This window comes from Amphiura filiformis, chromosome 6 (assembly GCF_039555335.1).
Source record: "Amphiura filiformis chromosome 6, Afil_fr2py, whole genome shotgun sequence".
Classification (NCBI taxonomy): domain Eukaryota; kingdom Metazoa; phylum Echinodermata; class Ophiuroidea; order Amphilepidida; family Amphiuridae; genus Amphiura; species Amphiura filiformis.
In genome coordinates, this window is record NC_092633.1 from 16,897,603 (window position 1) to 16,921,377 (window position 23,775).

The 23,775-nt window shown below is 38.5% G+C and overlaps 1 protein-coding gene across 1 annotated transcript in view; it reads left to right on the forward strand.

The window, feature by feature from the left end:
* The window catches only part of LOC140154379 (carnosine synthase 1-like), a 22,428-nt gene extending 5,115 nt beyond the window's left edge, over window positions 1-17,313 (forward strand). The window contains exons 5-9 of the mRNA XM_072176946.1: window positions 107-278; window positions 1,601-1,763; window positions 5,963-6,246; window positions 7,454-7,540; window positions 16,445-17,313. Coding sequence (XP_072033047.1) covers window positions 107-278; window positions 1,601-1,763; window positions 5,963-6,246; window positions 7,454-7,540; window positions 16,445-16,935 — 1,197 coding nt within the window. The 3' untranslated portion in view covers window positions 16,936-17,313. The remainder of the gene's footprint in view (window positions 1-106; window positions 279-1,600; window positions 1,764-5,962; window positions 6,247-7,453; window positions 7,541-16,444) is intronic.
* The last annotated feature ends 6,462 nt before the right edge of the window (window positions 17,314-23,775 follow it).

Here is a 23,775-nt window from a genome sequence, read left to right on the forward strand (position 1 = left end):
AACATACAATGACATAGACATAAATGAGTGACAATGATAAATTATATATCGGGTATTATACTGGGTGCCTTCTTAAATATGCAAACAAAATTAATATTTTGTACAGGTTTATAAGTTTATCAACCTGGACGTCGATGATCATACACAGGATCAAGCCCACGCCCTGGAAATCGTGAAGATCCTGCAGAACAAAGATATCACAGTCGATGGCTGTGTCACATTTTGGGAGGACTGTGGACCACTGACCGCACTGTGTGCTGAGCTCTTGAAGACGAAAGGTATGGGCTAGTAACGTGTTATCGCAGCTCGCTACACTAACCGAGGAAAAGTTTTGCCAAATTGTTATCCTACTCGTATAAATATATAATTAAATCACTTCTGCCTCAGCTGAAAATAGGAAAAAGTTTAACAAAATTGTGGAGACAATAGAGATATTGCGAAGAGGCGTTCACTGCTAACGCCATACGGTTTACGTATTACAACATTGTGCGGTGGAACGTCATAGTGCCGTTCGCATCCAAACTAGTCTCCTACACAGCCAGTTTGTGTCGTTCCTAACGCTCGAGTTCCTAGTATGTCCGTGATAGCCGCATACAATCTGGACCGAGACCACATCCAAACACACCTGCAATAAGCTCATGGTGACGCTATGCTGAGACAAATATATCTAGAGATATACTCGGGGAGCTAGAGGCACACCCTGTTCATCCCCCAGCACTAAACCAAACCAACTTTTTTAGGTTCCTGAGATGACCCCAAAACATATCAGGATGTTCCCAAAAATATAAACTGGCCCAAGTGGGTTTTTCCAAGAGGGCGTCCAAAATGGCGGTAAATCAAGCCAAAGAGTTATAATTTGGTTCAGAAAAATCCCGTTATATGATAACTTATACTAGTCTTTTTTTCAGTATTTGGCTGTCATTTTGGGCGCCATTTTGAAAATGTACTGACTCTTGGGAATTATTTTTCTTTATATCAACTATATTTTGCGGCATGTCTCCGAATCAGTGGAAGAAACTCTACTTGGAACCTACTAAATATATCTATCTATCTAACATAACATATATACAGTAAGCAAAAGAATTAAGGTACCAGTTGTGTTCACCCCTGTATATCCTAAATAGAGACAAACGTATCAAATGAAAACAAGCAGTCAATGCCTGTACTCCTTAGCTCTGATTTAGGACCTTGTTTGTTGAAATTGGTTGAGAATTAAAGAAACGGTTATCTAAAACCTAATGAAGATACAAAATAAAAAGTTGCACGTTTGTGTTCTAATCAGTGAAAGCACGACGCTAGTTTTTCGTGCTAATCAATGAAAGTATGGCGTTAGTTATCTTGTTTGCGAACGCTTTGTGTACAAATCAATGGGGCATGGAATGGGGCAAACTGCAACTTTTAAATTTGCATCTTCCATGGGTTTTTGGATTGCCGTGTCTTTATTTCTTGAACAGTTTCAACGAATGAGGTCTTAAATTTGAGCTGAAAGATGCAGCTATTGGCTGGTGGTTCCAATTATGGCATATCTGCCTTTATTTAGAATATACAGGGGTGAACGTGACTGGTACCTTCATTTTTTTTGGCTTACTGTATATTCTAGGTATAAGCTATGAGTCCGCCTCTATCGCAAAGAAGAAGAGCTACACACTGGCCACCATACGTTCACGTAATGCCCGCATTCCGCACTGGCCCATTGCCAACCTGTATAGTGCTGCGTCCTGTCCCATCACTTCGGAGGCTGATATTGACAACGCTTGCAAGATGTGAGTATTAATTCTTATTTCTAATCTTAGTCATATTTTCGCTAGGATTGAAAACCCTTCATCAGTCAAACCTTTTCAATTATGCAAAAATACACATGATGTCGAATGAAATATTAAAACGTTAAGCTAAATTGTTTTAAATTAGAGAATTTTCATTAACCAGATCTAACTTCGAATCGATCGAACTTAGCGAATGCTTTGAAGCATAAGTAATCATTTTTTGCTCGGCTGTCCGAAGAATAGTGAGAGCTGTTTCGGTCACCCTTTCGGCTGCGTCCGCGTCATACGTTTGCATGAATATGGCCTATTCTCAGAAGCTGCTTATCATAATCAGATAATAGCTTTGAAACGTCACACACTTTACTTGCTTAGTAATATAGAATAATAGAACCCAGCAGTTGTTCAGAGAACTATAGACCTATATTTTGTACTTCAGTGTATTTTACAATTTCAACTTAGATTAAATAAATGCATCTGTAATATTTAAAATATTTTTGCTTGAAAATCCAATGAATTGATTGCTCAAACTTTAGCTTTTGCCGTCTGGGCTGACGATATAGATGAAATATTTAAAAGTTTAGAATTTATGCAATCCTAATTATTGGAATTTTTTTACTTATTCACACAAGCAATTTGAAAGATTATCCGAGTTCACTTCTTCAGCTGTTTTGAATGCTGGTTGACGTTAGCGGTTCTGGAGTCACGTGATCGATCATGTGATATCGATCCATGGATTCCAGAAGCCTTCCGTAGGTCTCAGAAAAGTGGTGGCGCACAGTGTCGTCGCCCCGATATCTTCATGGCAGAAATCGCCATGGTAGGTTGAATCCACAGCCACGCATGGCCGTTTTGTTCCGAACTTTTTAATAGTTTTGAGACGCATAATGAGCCGAGGGACATCCGACTAAGGCTACTGACAATAGCCTGGTAATTGACCTCTCTGTGTGTGAGTGAGCATGTATACGCCATGGGGGTCATCTGCTTTTAGACTGCCTCCACTATTGATTGCAGCTAGCCTACGCTGCACTATAGTTCGGCACATATAAAATCAGAATTTTGGTCAGTTTTTGAGCTCAAGACGCACGCTTCTTTCTCAATACGCAAGCTAACGACTATCATATCCTTTCAACACATATGTTCAAGTGCAAGGAAATAAATATGGCTTCTTTAGAACAAAAAAATTACGGGAGATATTCATCATTTTCTACCCCGATATCCAAAGATTTATCGCCTGAATATCAAATCGTGCATAGCACATTCACGTGTATTGATCCCGTGTATTAATTTTAGTGTATCTGCTGTACAATGTAATGATGTATTAACCAGGTGATGTCGGTGTGTGGCGGCCTCTGTCTTGGTTGAGGTCCGGGTTGTTGGTGGCTATGTAGATTGACTCCTTCACCCCTCTCTGATACCATTTTTGATCAGTGTCCAGAATATTGACCTCCTTGGGGTCAAAAGAATGTTTGTGGGCTTTCATATGCGCACCGACTGGGGAGGACTCACGCTTGTGTGCTGACACGCGTTTCTTTAACGGTAGTTCAGACACCCCAACATAGGCTACGTGAAGGTACAGTCTCCGCATTTGATCTTGTAAATCCTGTCCTGTCCGCTCAAGTTTCTGGGTTTTATTCGGTGACATAAGCATGCTATGGATGATGTTTGCAGATTTGAAGTGCACTGACACACCCGCTTGACTGATTTTTCGGTTTATCGCTTCCGTTACCCCCTGAACATAAGGAAGGGTAAGTTGTTCTTAGGGGGGGGGGGTATCAGTGCGCCGTTTGGGTTTTGGCGATACCTTCTTGCTGTGCGGTGTGTTCAACGCCCCCGTTCCATGCCCATTTAGTATACCCGTAAATGGATAAGGAACGTTTCACGTGTAGGACTTCTTTGTCCAGACTTGCTTGCCCTGTGCGTGAGAGTGCGAATGACACTGAGTTTGTGCTCCAGAGGTTGGTGGCCAGCAAAACTGATCTGTGTGTGTATTTTTTTTTGTATACACTAAAGCTTAGCTTGCCATTCGGAACTCGGATGATAAGAGTGTCCAACATATCAATCGATTGTTCAGTTCATGCTCAATCTTGATGACATCATGGATGGAATTCAAATTGGATGATAACCATAGTGTCATCCACATATCTCCCCCTATATCGGTGTGGATTGCGAAACGACGAAAGGGTTTTCTCCTCGAATGACTTCAAAAACAAGTTAGCTATAGGCCTTAGTGGGCTCACAGGGGAACCCATCGCGGCATCTTCAGATTATATGTAAAAGTCGTCTTCGTACACATAGTATGTGTTTTTAAGCACATAATAATCAAGTCGGTGATCTGTTGGGGGCTCAAGTCCGTCCTGGATTCAAGAGTGCAATTTTCTTGGTCGGGCTGACGTCACAAAGGGAAAATAACCTTGTAAATCCAGTGTGCGCATGTGCAGTTCCCCTTTCTCGAGCTGGTTGCTATGCGCGCGCTTGTGCAAAGAGGACGAAGGGGACAATGTTCCCGGATGTCCGACCGAGTGAATCATTCATGAGAAGGGTCTTGATGATACCAAGAGTTCGTCTGCTGGTGCTGGGACGCTGGTAAATAATGCTGTGACGTCATATGAAACTAAACACTCACTGTCCGACAGGGTGAACTTGGATAATTTGTTCACCAGATCTTCACTGCTGTTAAATATCTATCAGATTTGCTAACAAGCGGTGACAAAATATTGGCGAACATTTTAGCCGTATTGTACGTGATCGAACCGCGGCTGGCTACTATTGGTCTCAAAGGACAAGAAGGCTTATGGACTTTATGGAGTCAATAGAATTTAGGTACCTCCGATGCTGTGGGTATAACCAACGCACTGAATGGTCTATTGTGTCCGATTTGAGCGCTGACATATTAGAAAATGTTGCCAATCAATATTCATGAGAGTGTACATTCAACGTGACTTTTATTATTGTTTTCTGATATGCACGGGATAAAATGGTGAGCGTATATTCTTTGTTTAAAATACAAAATTAGGATTTATAAAAACACCAAATAAATCCTGACCTTTGTATGCGTTCAACCAGTTTACCGTGTGCCTTAGAACCCGATAGACGGTGACATTTGACCATACACTAGGATCCACAACATGCTCATCTATCATGGGAACAGTTCTTAAACCCTAATACATTTGTACATTCATCCTTTGAAAATTAGGGTACACAAACACATACTCTGCAACTTGAGGTCAAATTTTGCACTATGATTATGTAATTAAGGTTATTGGACTATGCCATTGGGATGAGACACTTGTGGTCCATAGTGATAAGATCAATTAACGAGGCCTCTTAAACTGATGGCTTTTGTTTGCTAATTACCATAGAATCTATATAGTGGTTATTGCCAAAGTTGCAATATGGTGGCACAATTGGGCGGCAAACTGTATGCAAACAACACAGCATATTAATTATACCGTACATGTTCTACATTGTTGTATTTTAAAACTCTGAAGACCAAAATTGACGTTAATGCCATGATTGGATCATGGAGGTAGTACTAGCTACTACCTCCATGATTGGATTAAGTAAATAACTAAATCCTGTTATCTACCCAGCAATGTTTGCCTATCTTAATAATTGTAACAAACTGTAGTGTACTAAATGGTACAAGACAGAAAAGGCAAACAGACAGAAATTTAGAGTTTTAAATTAGAGAGTTGACAGGAAGTTGTAAGAGTTAAATTGTTATGGATATGATTGGTGTAAGCGCGAAAATGTTGAATGTCAGATCAAAGTCATCCGAGGTGAATTAAGTAATGTCGATCACAAATTGTTACAGGTCATTTGAGGTGTACTAAGTTTATATTTGGATTGTCAGAACACCTTCCCCAATCAAACACATTTCTCTTGCATTTGATCATCTTCTACTCTTCCTAGAAAAATCATTATAATACCAAATCTACACACCATGGAATTCACCATATCACGTCCAAGTTCACATTGGGCGCCACATTCCTTTTTTAAAGGAATTTTTATTAGCATTGGACAGACGGGCGAATTTTTTTTGTTGTTCTCATTAATGTCCGTGATTATGTAATCCTATGGCTATTTGGTAAAATAAATGCTTAGCTTTAAATCAGGTTTTGAAGCGTAAATATTTTATTTGTTAACATGGTTAACCACTGAATACATGGTCATTTAAACTCTTCGTCCTCTATCCGCAGTGTCAAATTCCCAGCGATCATGAAACTCGAGTACTCCACCGGAGCCCTCGGTGTGACCATGTGCAAGACCAGGGATGACGTACATAACGCGTACACCGCAATCACCAGCAGTCTCCGCCCAAACGATTATTTCGATGGAGAAAGCGTCGGTTTCAACAACACCATGATACTCATGGATTACCTGGACGGCTCTGAACACGATATTGACGTTGTCATCTTTGATAGGAAACTGGTCGCATCCTTTCTGAACGAAAATGGCCCAACTAACGGTTCAACTTTTATTGGTAGGCCTATATGGCATAACTTGCTGATATTCTAAGGGACCGATCGTTATTTACGGCAGGGGGGAATGGGTGTTTTGGCAAAAATATCGACAAAAAATTTCGCGTTCCCCCCCTCGCGTCCGCTCAAAATTTTCGTATCCCCCTTGTTTTTCCAATTTTCTCCATTTAAAATTTAACAATCCCCCTCTTCAACTGAAAATTTCAGGTTCCCCCCTCAAGACCACAAAAAAATTTCGTGTTCCCCCCTAAATTTACCCATTCCCCCCTGCCATAAATAACGATCGCTCCCTAAGACCAGATTCGTATAAAATAAAAAATAATATTAATAATAAAACTGGCTAAAGTAGGGCAAACAGAATGGGAAATCCCCCTAAAATTTACTTTATAAAGGTATGGAGAAAATCAAAATTCCAGTGTACGCGTGGCGCATCCTCACACAAATGTTTTAAAGAACAATCAGCGTAATGCTTTCATTGGGAAGTAGTATTTGGTAATTTCAAGCTAATAAAAATTAATTCATAACCTCATTAATAAACGCGATGCGTACGATCCAATCATATTTTATTATTTGTGAAAACGCGAACGCAAATCGAGGTCATTAATATCTCACAATTGACCGCAAAATGCGTAATTGTTCCAATGTCGCACACAATTGACTTCTGCGTGCGCCGTATTGTGCGTCCAACGAACTGTGCGCGCTGTCTGCCGTATTTGGATTGCGCTTATTGTGTTATTGGTCGTTTTGTTTTAGCCTGATCGATTTTGGGAAAGGGAAGATGTAAAAATTGTTTATTTTTACAAACTTGTGTTATTTTGTAAAGTTAGAAGATCAAAGTGACGGTTATGAATGAGGTTAATAACTTTGCATCGGTTATATGTCGGGCATTGTGAAAAATCTAAACATTTTGCTTTGGACCTCGGAATATCCCTCAGGGCTGCGTCCCTCGGGATATTCCTCGGTTCCAAAGGCAAAATGTTTAGATTTTTCACAATGCCCTCCAAATAACCGATGCGCAGTTATTAACCTCTAAATAGAATATGCACTGATTCAACTGTCTTTTCTACTGTAATAATACTGACAAAATCGATTTATTCCTGTAAGATACTCAAGTGGAGTAAACATCCTATCATATCTGCACAATTTCGGCATGTTTTCAACTTTATTTTTGTAATTGTATATTTACTAATGGTATTTCTTTAATTGCAGAGACCACATGCTTGATGCCGTCAAACCTGCCCTCGGATAAACAGGCCCAACTGGTTACAGCTGCATACCAGTGCTGTACTGAAATAGGTATGCAATTCAGTATTAACCATACTTCCATGAGTTTCAGTATTCACCATATTATTTATTTATTTATTTATTTATTTATTTATTTATTTATTTAAACCATATTTATACAGGGCTACCCTTCAGATAAATCTGCTATTACAGGGGCCCCATACTTTCTTGAGTTTCAGCATTCACCATACTTTCATGAGTTTCAGCATTCACCATACTTTCATGAGTTTCAGTATTCACCATACTTTCATGAGTTTCAGCATTCACCATACTTTCATGAGTTTCAGCATTCACCATACTTTCATGAGTTTCAGTATTCACCATACTTTCATGAGTTTCAGCATTCACCATACTTTCATGAGTTTCAGCATTCACCATACTTTCATGAGTTTCAGTATTCACCATACTTTCATGAGTTTCAGCATTCACCATACTTTCATGAGTTTCAGCATTCACCATACTATCTTGAGTTTCAGTATTCACCATACTTTCTTGAGTTTCAGTATTCACCATACTATCATGAGTTTCAGTATTCACCATACTTTCTTGAGTTTCAGCATTCACCATACTTTCATGAGTTTCAGCATTCACCATACTTTCATGAGTTTCAGCATTCACCATACTTTCATGAGTTTCAGCATTCACCATACTTTCATGAGTTTCAGCATTCACCATACTTTCATGAGTTTCAGCATTCACCATACTTTCTTGAGTTTCAGCATTCACCATACTTTCATGAGTTTCAGCATTCACCATACTTTCTTGAGTTTCAGTATTCACCATACTATCATGAGTTTCAGCATTCACCATACTTTCATGAGTTTCAGCATTCACCATACTATCTTGAGTTTCAGCATTCACCATACTATCATGAGTTTCAGCATTCACCATACTTTCATGAGTTTCAGCATTCACCATACTTTCATGAGTTTCAGCATTCACCATACTTTCATGAGTTTCAGCATTCACCATACTTTCTTGAGATTCAGCATTCACCATACTTTCATGAGTTTCAGCATTCACCATACTTTCTTGAGTTTCAGTATTCACCATAGTTTCAGCATTCACCATACTTTCATGAGTTTCAGCATTCACCATACTATCTTGAGTTTCAGCATTCACCATACTATCTTGAGTTTCAGCATTCACCATACTTTCATGAGTTTCAGCATTCACCATACTTTCTTGAGTTTCAGTATTCACCATACTATCTTGAGTTTCAGCATTCACCATACTTTCATGAGTTTCAGCATTCACCATACTATCTTGAGTTTCAGCATTCACCATACTATCATGAGTTTCAGTATTCACCATACTTTCTTGAGTTTCAGTATTCACCATACTTTCATGAGTTTCAGCATTCACCATACTTTCATGAGTTTCAGCATTCACCATACTATCATGAGTTTCAGCATTCACCATACTTTCATGAGTTTCAGCATTCACCATACTTTCATGAGTTTCAGCATTCACCATACTTTCATGATTTTCAGCATTCACCATACTTTCATGAGTTTCAGCATTCACCATACTATCTTGAGTTTCAGTATTCACCATACTTTCTTGAGTTTCAGTATTCACCATACTTTCATGAGTTTCAGCATTCACCATACTTTCTTGAGTTTCAGTATTCACCATACTATCATGAGTTTCAGTATTCACCATACTTTCTTGAGTTTCAGCATTCACCATACTTTCATGAGTTTCAGCATTCACCATACTTTCATGAGTTTCAGCATTCACCATACTATCTTGAGTTTCAGTATTCACCATACTTTCTTGAGTTTCAGTATTCACCATACTTTCATGAGTTACAGCATTCACCATACTTTCTTGAGTTTCAGTATTCACCATACTATCATGAGTTTCAGTATTCACCATACTTTCTTGAGTTTCAGCATTCACCATACTTTCTTGAGTTTCAGTATTCACCATACTATCATGAGTTTCAGTATTCACCATACTTTCTTGAGTTTCAGCATTCACCATACTTTCATGAGTTTCAGCATTCACCATACTTTCTTGAGTTTCAGCATTCACCATACTTTCATGAGTTTCAGCATTCACCATACTTTCTTGAGTTTCAGCATTCACCATACTATCATGAGTTTCAGCATTCACCATACTTTCTTGAGTTTCAGTATTCACCATACTTTCATGAGTTTCAGCATTCACCATACTTTCTTGAGTTTCAGTATTCACCATACTATCATGAGTTTCAGTATTCACCATACTTTCTTGAGTTTCAGCATTCACCATACTTTCATGAGTTTCAGCATTCACCATACTTTCTTGAGTTTCAGCATTCACCATACTTTCATGAGTTTCAGCATTCACCATACTTTCATGAGTTTCAGCATTCACCATACTTTCATGAGTTTCAGCATTCACCATACTTTCTTGAGTTTCAGTATTCACCATACTATCATGAGTTTCAGCATTCACCATACTTTCATGAGTTTCAGCATTCACCATACTATCATGAGTTTCAGCATTCACCATACTTTCATGAGTTTCAGCATTCACCATACTTTCATGAGTTTCAGTATTCACCATACTATCATGAGTTTCAGCATTCACCATACTTTCATGAGTTTCAGCATTCACCATACTTTCTTGAGTTTCAGCATTCACCATACTTTCATGAGTTTCAGCATTCACCATACTTTCATGAGTTTCAGCATTCACCATACTTTCATGAGTTTCAGCATTCACCATACTATCATGAGTTTCAGCATTCACCATACTTTCATGAGTTTCAGTATTCACCATACTTTCATGAGTTTCAGCATTCACCATACTTTCATGAGTTTCAGTATTCACCATACTATCATGAGTTTCAGCATTCACCATACTTTCATGAGTTTCAGTATTCACCATACTATCATGAGTTTCAGCATTCACCATACTTTCATGAGTTTCAGCATTCACCATACTTTCATGAGTTTCAGTATTCACCATACTATCATGAGTTTCAGCATTCACCATACTTTCATGAGTTTCAGCATTCACCATACTTTCTTGAGTTTCAGCATTCACCATACTTTCATGAGTTTCAGCATTCACCATACTTTCTTGAGTTTCAGCATTCACCATACTTTCATGAGTTTCAGCATTCACCATACTTTCATGAGTTTCAGCATTCACCATACTTTCATGAGTTTCAGCATTCACCATACTATCATGAGTTTCAGCATTCACCATACTTTCATGAGTTTCAGTATTCACCATACTTTCTTGAGTTTCAGCATTCACCATACTTTCATGAGTTTCAGCATTCACCATACTTTCTTGAGTTTCAGCATTCACCATACTTTCATGAGTTTCAGCATTCACCATACTTTCATGAGTTTCAGCATTCACCATACTTTCATGAGTTTCAGCATTCACCATACTTTCTTGAGTTTCAGTATTCACCATACTATCATGAGTTTCAGCATTCACCATACTTTCATGAGTTTCAGCATTCACCATACTTTCATGAGTTTCAGCATTCACCATACTATCATGAGTTTCAGCATTCACCATACTTTCTTGAGTTTCAGTATTCACCATACTATCATGAGTTTCAGCATTCACCATACTATCATGAGTTTCAGTATTCACCATACTATCATGAGTTTCAGCATTCACCATACTTTCTTGAGTTTCAGCATTCACCATACTTTCATGAGTTTCAGCATTCACCATACTTTCTTGAGTTTCAGCATTCACCATACTTTCATGAGTTTCAGTATTCACCATACTATCATGAGTTTCAGCATTCACCATACTTTCATGAGTTTCAGCATTCACCATACTTTCATGAGTTTCAGCATTCACCATACTTTCATGAGTTTCAGTATTCACCATACTATCATGAGTTTCAGTATTCACCATACTTTCTTGAGTTTCAGCATTCACCATACTTTCATGAGTTTCAGCATTCACCATACTTTCATGAGTTTCAGCATTCACCATACTTTCATGAGTTTCAGTATTCACCATACTATCATGAGTTTCAGCATTCACCATACTATCATGAGTTTCAGTATTCACCATACTATCATGAGTTTCAGCATTCACCATACTATCATGAGTTTCAGTATTCACCATACTATCATGAGTTTCAGTATTCACCATACTATCATGAGTTTCAGCATTCACCATACTTTCATGAGTTTCAGTATTCACCATACTTTCATGAGTTTCAGCATTCACCATACTTTCATGAGTTTCAGCATTCACCATACTTTCATGAGTTTCAGTATTCACCATACTATCATGAGTTTCAGCATTCACCATACTATCATGAGTTTCAGCATTCACCATACTATCATGAGTTTCAGCATTCACCATACTTTCATGAGTTTCAGCATTCACCATACTTTCATGAGTTTCAGCATTCACCATACTTTCATGAGTTTCAGTATTCACCATACTTTCATGAGTTTCAGCATTCACCATACTTTCATGAGTTTCAGCATTCACCATACTTTCATGAGTTTCAGTATTCACCATACTTTCATGAGTTTCAGCATTCACCATACTATCATGAGTTTCAGCATTCACCATACTTTCATGAGTTTCAGCATTCACCATACTATCATGAGTTTCAGTATTCACCATACTTTCATGAGTTTCAGTATTCACCATACTATCATGAGTTTCAGCATTCACCATACTATCATGAGTTTCAGCATTCACCATACTATCATGAGTTTCAGCATTCACCATACTTTCATGAGTTTCAGCATTCACCATACTTTCATGAGTTTCAGCATTCACCATACTTTCATGAGTTTCAGTATTCACCATACTTTCATGAGTTTCAGCATTCACCATACTTTCATGAGTTTCAGCATTCACCATACTTTCATGAGTTTCAGTATTCACCATACTTTCATGAGTTTCAGCATTCACCATACTATCATGAGTTTCAGCATTCACCATACTTTCATGAGTTTCAGTATTCACCATACTTTCATGAGTTTCAGCATTCACCATACTTTCATGAGTTTCAGCATTCACCATACTTTCATGAGTTTCAGCATTCACCATACTTTCATGAGTTTCAGCATTCACCATACTTTCATGAGTTTCAGCATTCACCATACTTTCATGAGTTTCAGCATTCACCATACTATCTTGAGTTTCAGTGTTCACCATATACTTCTCATGAGTTTCAGCATTCACCATACTTTCATGAGTTTCAGCATTGTGATGTGCTCTGAGTAATTTAATTTAATTATTTAACTTTGTTTACAAGCTGAAAGTATTTCATGAGATGGGAAACCGCCTTGCACTTGCAAGAGTTGGTGTGTAAAGTTACTGTAAACAAAGTCAGGTCTATGTTTGGAACTTGGAAATCACCAGTTCAGTGTATTGCACCATTAGGAAAAAACCCCAGGAAGTGATGTAATGTCAAAGGTTAATGTGTATAATTAATCCTGGGAAACCCAAGAATATAAAGTAGATGACATTATGGGGAATCACACCCAGGAAGTGTTGTAATGTAACAGAATGGTCTAATAATAGATCATGGGTTTTTTGAGGAATACAAATGTGGAAGGAGAAGTGAGTTTGTTCTTGGCAGAATGTTGAGAGATTGTAAACTCTCTACGTGTTGTCATTGTTGTGCTTCAAAAGAGGTACATTTAAACCAGTGTACATAGCCAAACATCAAAAAACCTCAATTCAGAAAGCGTAGGCACAAGCAGGTATCCCACGTGATGCTATTGCGTCATCATGCGAACAGTCATATGGCGACGGAAAGCTTGGCCGGGCAAGCTACTCCCCCGTGGCAAGGTAGGCCAGTGCACGGGCGTGGCACGCGAAGCGTTGGGGGTTCAAAACCGCACCCGAGAAAAAAAGTTTTCTCTTATTCTTCTTTCTTTCTTTCCTCCTTCTTTCCTTCCCACTCACCAAAAAGCAACTGGGACGTTAGGGCTAATAACCACCTTAAATTATTTTCCTCCTATATGTGACCTGCTACCACGAAATCAGCGTAAAGTCGCAAGGTGTTAGTCACTCTAAACGCCCTGGCCACTGCGTTGGTGTTCACTCACCTGTTAAAGCCACAAAGTATGTCTGTATGTCCTTTGTGCATGCGGGCACAATGGTCAATTCGCAAAGGATAATACTGGCTTGTACAGGTGGCGGCAAACAAAGAACATCAACTTAGTCAGACCGAATATCTCGAAACTATCAACTCAACGAAATGGGTATAAAATCGCGGCTACTTTACGCTGATTTCGTGGTAGCAGGTCACATATGTTTACCTTAACCCTAACCCTAACCGTACCAAACATCAAAAAACCTCAATTCAGACAGCGTAGGCACAAGCAGGTATCCCACGTGATCTATTGCGTCATCATGCGAACAGTCATATGGCGACGGAAAGCTTAGCCGGGCAAACTACTCCCCCGTGGCGAGGTAGGCCAGTGCACGAGCGTGGCACCCGAAGGGTCGGGGGTTCAAAACCGCAACCGAGAAAAAAAGTTTTCTCTTCTTCTTCTTTCTTTCTTTCTTTCTTTCTATCTTTCTTTCTTTCTTTCTTTCTTTCTATCTTTCTTTCTTTCTTTCTTTCTTTCTTTCTTTCTTTCTTTCTTTCTTTCCTCCTTCTTTCCTTGCCCTCGCCAAAAAGCAACTGGGACGTTAGGGCTAAACAACACATCTGTCAAGTAAAGCAGTGTTTAAGAAGCCTGTTTGGAGATCTGCGCAAGGAGTTAAGTGTTAGGATACGGCGCAAGGAGTTAAGTGTTTAGAGATCCGCGCAAGGAGTTAAGTGTTAGGATAACGGTGCGAGCAGTTAAGTGTTCGGTGTTAGGATAACGGCGCATGGAGTTAAGTGTTTGGAGAACTGCGCAAGGAGATAAATATTTCGAGAAAGCAGCACCATTTTCGTGTGAGGATTTTATACGCAAGTGTACAATGAACTTCGCTGATTTTCGCAGGACAAGTGAACACCAGGATCAGCCGTCAAGAACATTGTAAATGAACAAGATAATCATCAAGAGGAAGACTGCTGGTTAAGTACTGAGTACTTAAATTAATTATTGTGATTGTGTGATTATTTTTGTATATGCATTTGTTGTCATATATTGTACCAATCATATTTTGCTTTCAATTAAAGACTCAGATTTTGTTAGCTTATTGATTTTGTTAATCAAACAGTGTATTTGTGTTGTGCAATCGTGTTAATTTGGGTAAGAGGTGATTTTGGCCTTGAGTCTGTTCGACTCTGTAGCAGTATTCATGAAAACTTTCATGAGTTTCAGTATTGACCATACTTCCATGGCTATCAGTATTGACCATACTTTCATGAGTTTCAGTATTGACCATACTTCCATCTGTTTCAGTATTCACCATACTTTCATGAGTTTCAGTATTCACAATACTTCCCGAGTGGGACAGTTAGAGAATAAGTTTTAGCCGTTTAGCCGCTGCCTTGCATCTATCGTGTCATATTACACGGGAGACACTATTGTTTTACCATCATTTTAAATAGAACGAGGCGAAACCCGTGTTATTTTACGCCAAAAATAAAGGCGTCACCCGTGTTATATATTAGACGATACCACAGAATTAAAACCAGAGAACCAGGACTCAACCGCCATCTTGATACAGGCATGGAGCAAAAATTGGGGGTATTCGGTTTCCCTCGGAATGCGGTCGAAGCATTCGTTGTCATGCAGCGCGACATGGATGATGGGCGCATTTGAGAGACGCACTTGATGCGACCTGAACGCGAGTAACAAGACGCTTCAGATGAGACGCAGAATTGTTTTCGTTCGTCTCCGCGCACAGTCGGCAAGGACCCAAATACCCCCAATTTTCTCCCCGTAGCTGACGGCGCGATTGTACGTGGCGGTATAGGGAGTCCCGGTTCTCCTTCTCTAAACACATTTCAATACGGAACGCGTGCATTGGCCTATTTCAGCAGAACATGACTATTCCCGGGGTCCTCAAGAATGGTTAACATTATGATAAAAATAATCTGTTAATAAAATAATCAGGTAAGGCATATAGCCCGTAATAGTAGGCCTTATTGGGTTGACATTTCTCCCGATTGTAAGTTTCATTACTTTAGTAACGGCCTACATCAAATCCGGATACTAATTTCGGGGTATTTTCAGGGACCTTCAATGTAGTAGCAGGACACTCAGAGCTTGGAAGAGGCGAACGATGGGTTTTCAGATTATGGTACCGAAGTAAGTGTCACAGCTACAAAACAGAGTTGTGTCAAGTTGGATCTTGATCATTGAGAGACGGCGAGGCCTATAGTAGTTTAATAGGTCAGGGCAGGTATGGTAACGGGTGTTGAGCAATTAGAGATAGGCCTATTACGAGAACCGCGCAACCCGAGAACCGCGAAATCTATTAATCATAAGTATACCGAATTAAATCCTACTCGTATCGCATCAACGCGCATACGCTAAACCATGTTATTTATATAGTCTTATGTAACACGGCTATAGGAACCAATAAGATTGCAGGAACTATCTCGTGTGTTTAAGAATACTCTGCAAGACAATACAAGACATGAGTTGTACGTTATGTTGATTATATTTTACAACCGGTGCTGATCACATTAGCCTTTTAGAGGTATGACGGACACAAAAGGATGGCGCCGTACGAAGTGGGTAAAGTCTTTTGAATTTGGCGGGTTTTACCCATATTGAATACTGCCCTCCTATTGTGTACACCATGCTTCAAAACGGCTAATTTTCTTTCCGGCGCTGATTTCAAAATTGATGTTTATGAATTATGCGTGATGTTTACCACGGGCGGGACCAAGCACCTGTCTGTTATATTTTAAGAATATGCATAAGTTATGACAGGCTCCGCTTGCCTGTATTAAATCTCCTCATGTCTTACGACGCTGATCACTGACCAGCGGTCAACTGATATACATTTTATCTTATCATATTCTAGGTCTGTCCAACGGTGTGTACAATGTTGAGATGAAAATGACTCCCACAGGACCCAAACTGCTCGAAATCAACGCCCGGATGGCCGGCCGCTTCAAACGTCACTGGGTCAAACGTCTGTACGGCGTAGATCTCATGAAGTGCGCTATGGTGATCTCATGTGGCATCAAACCCTACATTCCAAAACTGCCCTCGGCGGATTTTCTCTTGGGCGTGAATCTGATTCCGTCATTACACGGGCATGTAATGACCAACAGCAAACTGCGGATGCTTCTTGATGATCTTCAAGCTAGCGGTGACGTGATTCTGTCAATGCTCGTTCCGGAGATCGATAAAGCTAAGCTCAAACCCATTCAATGCCAAAAGCCGTTCGCGAACATCGCCGTCAAGGGCCGTAATGTCGACGAGTGTCGACACAAACTGAGCAAAGTGTGTGGCAAACTGAATATCGAAACAAAAAACTTTCGTGTATCGGAGTTTATTAAGTATTTGTAGTGAGTGAATCCAGTAATTTTTCCTCGCGTTGGGAGGTGCAAGTTTATAAGTAGTTCACTTCTGAATCGAACATGGGCAAATAAATTTGTGGTTTGAAGGAAAGCCTAAAAATAATTATATTTACCTTAATATGTTTGATAGTTCAAGCGATGATAGAGAATAATTCTGGTTTCATACTTTACTGGCGCTTGCCGTTTTGACGACGATTTTGCTTTACTGCACAGTCGCACCAGAAACGCTAGCGATGACCAGCGGCAAGCGGATATATCGATCTCTCCACCGTTTTGCCCAAAGTCGCAGATCCTAGGAGTTGAATTGGGAGTTTGTGGTTTAGGGGTGCGTTTGGGATGTATGTTGGGGTGCATGGATAGGGGTGTGTGTGTGTGTGTGTGTGGAATGTGCGTGGGGGTGCTTGGGTGTGTGTTGGGGTTTGTATGCATGTATATGTACTAGTCAATGCTCATTTGATATTCTTTGTTATATTCTTGTATTGATTATTATTATGTTTCTAAAAGTTAAAACTGACTTTCAGCACAATACATTCAACCAACCTTTAATGTGTGATATATATCTTATCAGAATAAATCATATGATGATGTATTGGACTTGCCCTTTAGTTGACCATTGGCAGCTTTTGGCCAAATGAGGGGCACTAGGCAGCCATTCAATGATTCATTTTGACCCATGATTATTTGAGCCACGGTGCTCGAGAAGAATCTAAAAAGTGTGTATGTGGGGTGGGGAGGGAGGGGATAACAAAGTATTTTACGATGCGTGAGATTTCAGTCATTTGACAGCTCCTTGCGTGAGATTTGCTACCTAGGCGTGAGATTATACTACCTTGGCGTGAGACCGTGACAGAATGCGTGAGACTCACCCCCAATGCGTGAGAGTTAACAGCCCTGATTAAAACACCTATGTATTTCACACCTTCCAAACAGAAGTCACCCAATTTTGAAAACTGGACGTTGAATATACACTCTCATGAATATTGATTGGCAACATTTTCCAATATGTCAGCGCTCTAATCAGACACAATAGAACAATAAACCCTGCAATGCGTTGATTGTTCACACGTGTATGGCTGTATGCTATTTAAGCTAAACAAAGTTTGGTATTGCTTTGGAAGTAATCGTCATGGTGTGTATTATTCGAATAACAAGAAATAACCCCCATTATCATATAAATGGGTAAGTCCATATGATATCAAGGAGGTCCCCACCTGACCCCCTCAGATTTGCTTTATATTTTAGTCATATGTTGTACCTGTAAAATATTAAAACCTGCAAATTAGAGGTCTGTAGCTCTTACGGATTTTCTGTGGCAGCCATTTAAAGTTGGAGTAGGGGGTCTAAATTTGGACTCAAAAGTTGCCCTTTAAATAAATTTCATCTTTGGGAGTCTGTGACACTAACACACTAACTGCATGCCCAATTTGTCAAAAAGTAAAAAAAAAAAATCTGTAATTGCGCGTTGTGTCACGGGGTCATTAACTATGCAAGAAAAAATGTAATGTTTTGTAAACTGGCAAGTTTAGCCTCCCTAAATTCACATTTTTTGTCAGATTAATTATTTTTTGTTGTCACTAATGCTAAATATAGGATAAACACATACATATTTATTGCAAATTCAACATTTTCAGGGGGTCCAAAGTCGATGTGGTCCACCTTCAAAATTTATAAAACATCACTTTTATATGACTACTAGTCTTAAATTACAACTTTGCAAAGTCCCAGTAATTGTCTAGGTTGATTTCATATAAAACGACAAGCCCAAAGTTAACCATTTTCTTATGATTGCATGTACTGCAAATGTGCCGAATTTGGAAGGCTTAAAGTCAAGTTGGCCCCAATATTGAAAATAAAGTGGAAATGAAAGTAAATAGGGCCAATAACTACGCATCTAGTCGTTTATTTTCAATATTGTGGCTATTTTGACTTTTAAACCTCCCGAATTTGGCACATTTGCAGTACATACAATCATAAGAAAATGGTCAATTTTGGGCTTGTCGTTTTATATGAAGTCAACCTATAAAATTAGTGGGATTGAGCAAAGTTGTACTTTAAGACTAGTAGTCATATAAAAGTGATGTTTTATGAATTTTGAAGGTGGACCTTGACTTGACATTGACTTTGGGCCCCCTGAAAATGTTGAATTTGTAACTTAAATATCATCTTTGCGAGGGCGCTGTTCGAAATGTAAATAAATTGTCACCTCTATGTCTTGGATATGCATTGTATTTGTCCTATATATTGCATCAGTGACAACAAAAAACAATTATTCTGACAAAAAATGTGAAATTAGGGAGCTAAACTTGCCAGTATGCAAAACATTACATTTTTTTTGCATATTTAATGACCCCGTGACACAACGCCCAATTACAGACATTTTTTTTTTTACTTTTTGACAAATTGAGCATGCAATTAGTGTGTATATAAGGTTTCGGACCCCTCTCTTTTTTTATTAGGAAGGTTACAGGCTCCCAAAGATGAAATTTATTCAAAGGGCAACTTTTGGGTCCAAAGTTAGATTCCCCTACTCCAACATTAAATGGCTGCCACAGAAAATCTGTATATTGAAAATAAAATGGAAATAAAAGTAAATAGGGCCAATAACTACGCATCTAATCATTTATTTTCAATATTGTGGCCAATTTGACTTTTAAGCCTTCCAAATTCGGCACATTTGCAGTACATGCAATCATAAGAAAATGGTCAACTTTGGGCTTGTCGTTTTATATGAAGTCAACCTAGACATTATTACTGGGACTTAGCTAAGTTGTAATATAAGATTAGTAGTCATATAAAAGTGATGTTTTATAAATTTTGAAGGTGGACCACATCGACTTTGGGCCCCTGAAAATGTTGAATTTGCAATAAATTTCATCTTCGTGAGGGCGCTGTTCGAAATGTAAATGAATTGTGAGCTTAATTTTTGGATATGCATTGTATTTATTCTATATTTAGCATCAGTGACAACAAAAAATAATTAATCTGACAAAAATGTGAATTTAGGGGGGCTAAACTTGCCAGTTTACAAAACATTACATTTTTTCTTGCATATAATGACCCTGTGACACAAAGCGCAATTACAGACATTTTTTATTTTTTATTTTTTGACAAATTAGGCATGCAGTTAGTGTGTATACAAAGTTTCAGACCTCTCTCGCTCTTTTTATAAAGAAGGCACAGACTCCCAAAGATGAAATTTATTTGAAGGGCAACTTTTGGGTCCAAATTTAGACCTCTCGACTCCAACTTTAAATGGCTGCCACAGAAAATCCGTAAGAGCTACAGACCTCAAATTTGCAGGTTTTTAATATTTTTACAGGTACAACATAATACTAAAATATAAAGCAAATCTAAGGGGGTCAGGTGGGGGACCTCCTTGATATCATATGGACTGACCCAAATATGATATGCCTAATTATAATTTACAATAACATTTCGAATTTTTGTTTAAAATGTTGTTGTATTATTTCTTTTCAATGTAAAACGTTTAAAAAAAAGGCGTTTTTATATAAATCAACATATAACATGATATCAAAATGTTTAAACTAAAACCAAAACACATGCATTCCCAGCAAACACAAAAACGTTTTGAACAAGTTATATTTTGGGTTTTGGTAAAAACGTTTTATTAACATTAAATGTCGGGTTATATAACGGTCATGAAAACGTTATGAAACGTTTTGTATTGTTAACTATTTATTGCAAACATTTTTTGCCAAATATTTTGTGAACACTTAACATTATATTAAACGTTTTCTGACAACCTTTTATAAAGTTTTGCGAATGATGTCAAAACGTTTTGTGTTTGCTGGGTTATCATGTTTTAAAAATAATAATGATCAACTTGACATTGTGACCACATTCTATTATAGGTCCAACGGTTCTCGATTACCAATTCACGCAGATCTCAAATGATGCACATCAATAGCACCGGTGAGATCAGAAAAGGGTCGATGTTTACGGTAATCAGTGGTAATCGTCAGCATGTCTCAATAGCCACCGGTCTTCATATTATAAATATGATAAACAGACCATCTAAACCAATAATTATGATACCGGTATATTATGACGAGTAATAGAAAACCCCTGAAAAACTTTTTTCTTTATCTTAAGTCCTGGTTATTTTCTTTCTTGGCCCAAATTAGATGACTGACAAAAATTAAGCGATTTCACTCAATTATGCAATTTAGGTGTCCAATATGGCCGCCGGAAGGGCAATTAGACATTTTGGGACGTCATTTCTCCTCAACCCTACCACCTACAGAGTTAAAATTTGGCATGTATACTGTTGAAATGTATTGACTGTTTTAGTTTTTGCATTTTCAATCACATATTTGCTTAATTCTAAAAAAAATTAAGTATGCGCATAGCTAATTTTGCATGCGGAAATGCCACAAACAAATTGCAGTTCCCCATGCGGAAATACACCAAAAATATTGCAGTTCCCCATGCGAAAATACACCATAAATATTGCAGTTCCCCATGCGGAAATACACCAAAAATATTGCAGTTCACCATGCGGAAACACACCAAAAATATTGCTATTCCCCATGCGGAAATGCACCAAAAATATTCCCGACCTGCAAAAACATCCCGACCTACATCACCGCATGCGGAAATGCAAGTTGGGATATGTAGTTCCTCATGCGGAAGTGCGTGACAGAATGTGTAGTTTCGCATGCGAAACTGCAAGCTGATGTGTGCAGTACAGCATGCGGTACTGCACATATAACGGTCGGTTGTAATACCTGGTTTGAGACCTTGACGTATTTTTGAGACCATAACGTGATTTTGAGACCATAACGTGTTTTTGAGACCATAACGTGTTTTTGAGATCATAACGTGTTTTTGAGACCATAACGTGTTTTTGAGACCATAACGTGTTTTTGAGACCACAACGTGTTTTTGAGACCTTTTTCTGTTTTTGAGACCTTTCTCTGTTTTTGAGACCTTTCTCTGTGTTTGAGACCTTTCTCTGTTTTGAGACCTTTCTCTGTTTTTGAGACCTTTCTCTGTATTTGAGACCTTTCTCTGTTTTTGAGACCTTTCTCTGTTTTTGAGACCTTTCTGTTTTTGAGACCTTTCTCTGTATTTGAGACCTTTCTCTGTATTTGAGACCTTTCTCTGTATTTGAGACCTTTCTCTGTTTTTGAGACATTTCTCTGTTTTTGAGACCTTTCTCTGTATTTGAGACCTTTTCCTATTTTTGAGACCTTATTATACTATTGAGACATTACTGTGGTTTTTTTTTCTGAGAGCTTTCTGTGTTTTTGAGACCTTATTATACTTTTGAGACCTTGTTGTGTTTATTTCTGAGACCTTTGTGTGTTTTTGAGACCTTATTGTACTTTTGAGACCCTTGTGTGGTTTTGAGACCCTTTTGGCCCTCACGGCCGCCCATAGCAATCGATACCATTGATAGCTAACTTATACAGTGATTGATTTTCTTGACCAGTTACTAGTAAATGCTACCTGGTCAATGACCTGACGGTGTTTATAAATTTAAGATATTTTACCTAATATTCAAACTAATATAATGAATGCAGCAATTAATATTGCCTATTGTTTTAATACACTCAAAGTATATGACGGATAATGTACTCGTGCAAATGCATTCGTCAAGATAATCGCACTTGCCATGGAGTTATTGCATTTAGCTCTCGAGCCTATCGGCTCTCGAGCTAAATGCAATAACTCCACGGCGCGTGCGATTATCTTGACTAATGCATTGCACTCAGTTCATTATCCTTATCTTAATCTTCACTAAGCGGGTTAATGGCTGGAAAGGTCACGGTGAATTTGCCGTGGACATAAGTGCACTATGTCGAACACTGCCCCTGTCCCTGTATGCTACCCGGGATGCTACTCTAGGATATCATACGCTACTGCATGATATCTCCCGTGCAGTGACGTATATGGAAAGGTTTCTATACAAAAACGATTCTCTTATAAACCATCATGTGCAGTTTCCACCTCGATAGGCCTACACATGAGCACACAAGCAGTGATTGTCTCCACTACAGTCTTTGATTTCACTACACGGTTGAGTGTATAGCATCGAAGAGCTGTGGAGTTTCTAGCTGAAAATGGGCCTCTTTGATTGTTTTTTGTCGAAACCTCAAGTGATCCATTCATCCAATCAGAATTTTTTTAAATATCAAACGAAAGCTAGCACTTCCCCCTAAAAACACCTTTCGTCACTAGGTCAACAGATAACGCAATTATAATGTTATAGCAAGGCGAATGTAGTAAATCTATTGAAAATTTCCTATCCAAGCACGTTTTTTGACCAAAATGTAGGTTTTAAAAGTCAAAACCTCAAGTGTTCCTTACAATATTTTTCAAATTTTATGTCATTAAATGAAAAAGCACACTTATATTGTCCATATACTATCGTCACTAGCATGAGCAATGGCCAATTCTCTTTAAATTGCAAATCTTGTGCAAAAAGTTACTATTTTCGCCTGTTTTGTCATACGGTTGTAAATTCAATGAATTTTTCATAGCAAATTTTTATTAATTTGCCATGGTAGCTTTAAGACGATCAGAATTGTCGTGCTTTTTCATTATGAGAAAACATGGTTGAATCATATGCCATATGCGTCCGACGTCAAAGTTTGTTCCTGAGTGCGGGAAAGTTGGAGCTTTTTGGTACACATCAGTGGCTATGAAAAGAGCCGTTAATGTGCAACTGTAGTAAATCTGTGCATTCTAGTATTTTTACTGTGTTTTATGGATATCCATATAAAATATACCGTATAAAAATAACAACATCGGCCTAAACTTATGTAGTAACTTAAACAGTCAAATACTTTAAGACAGAAAGGTA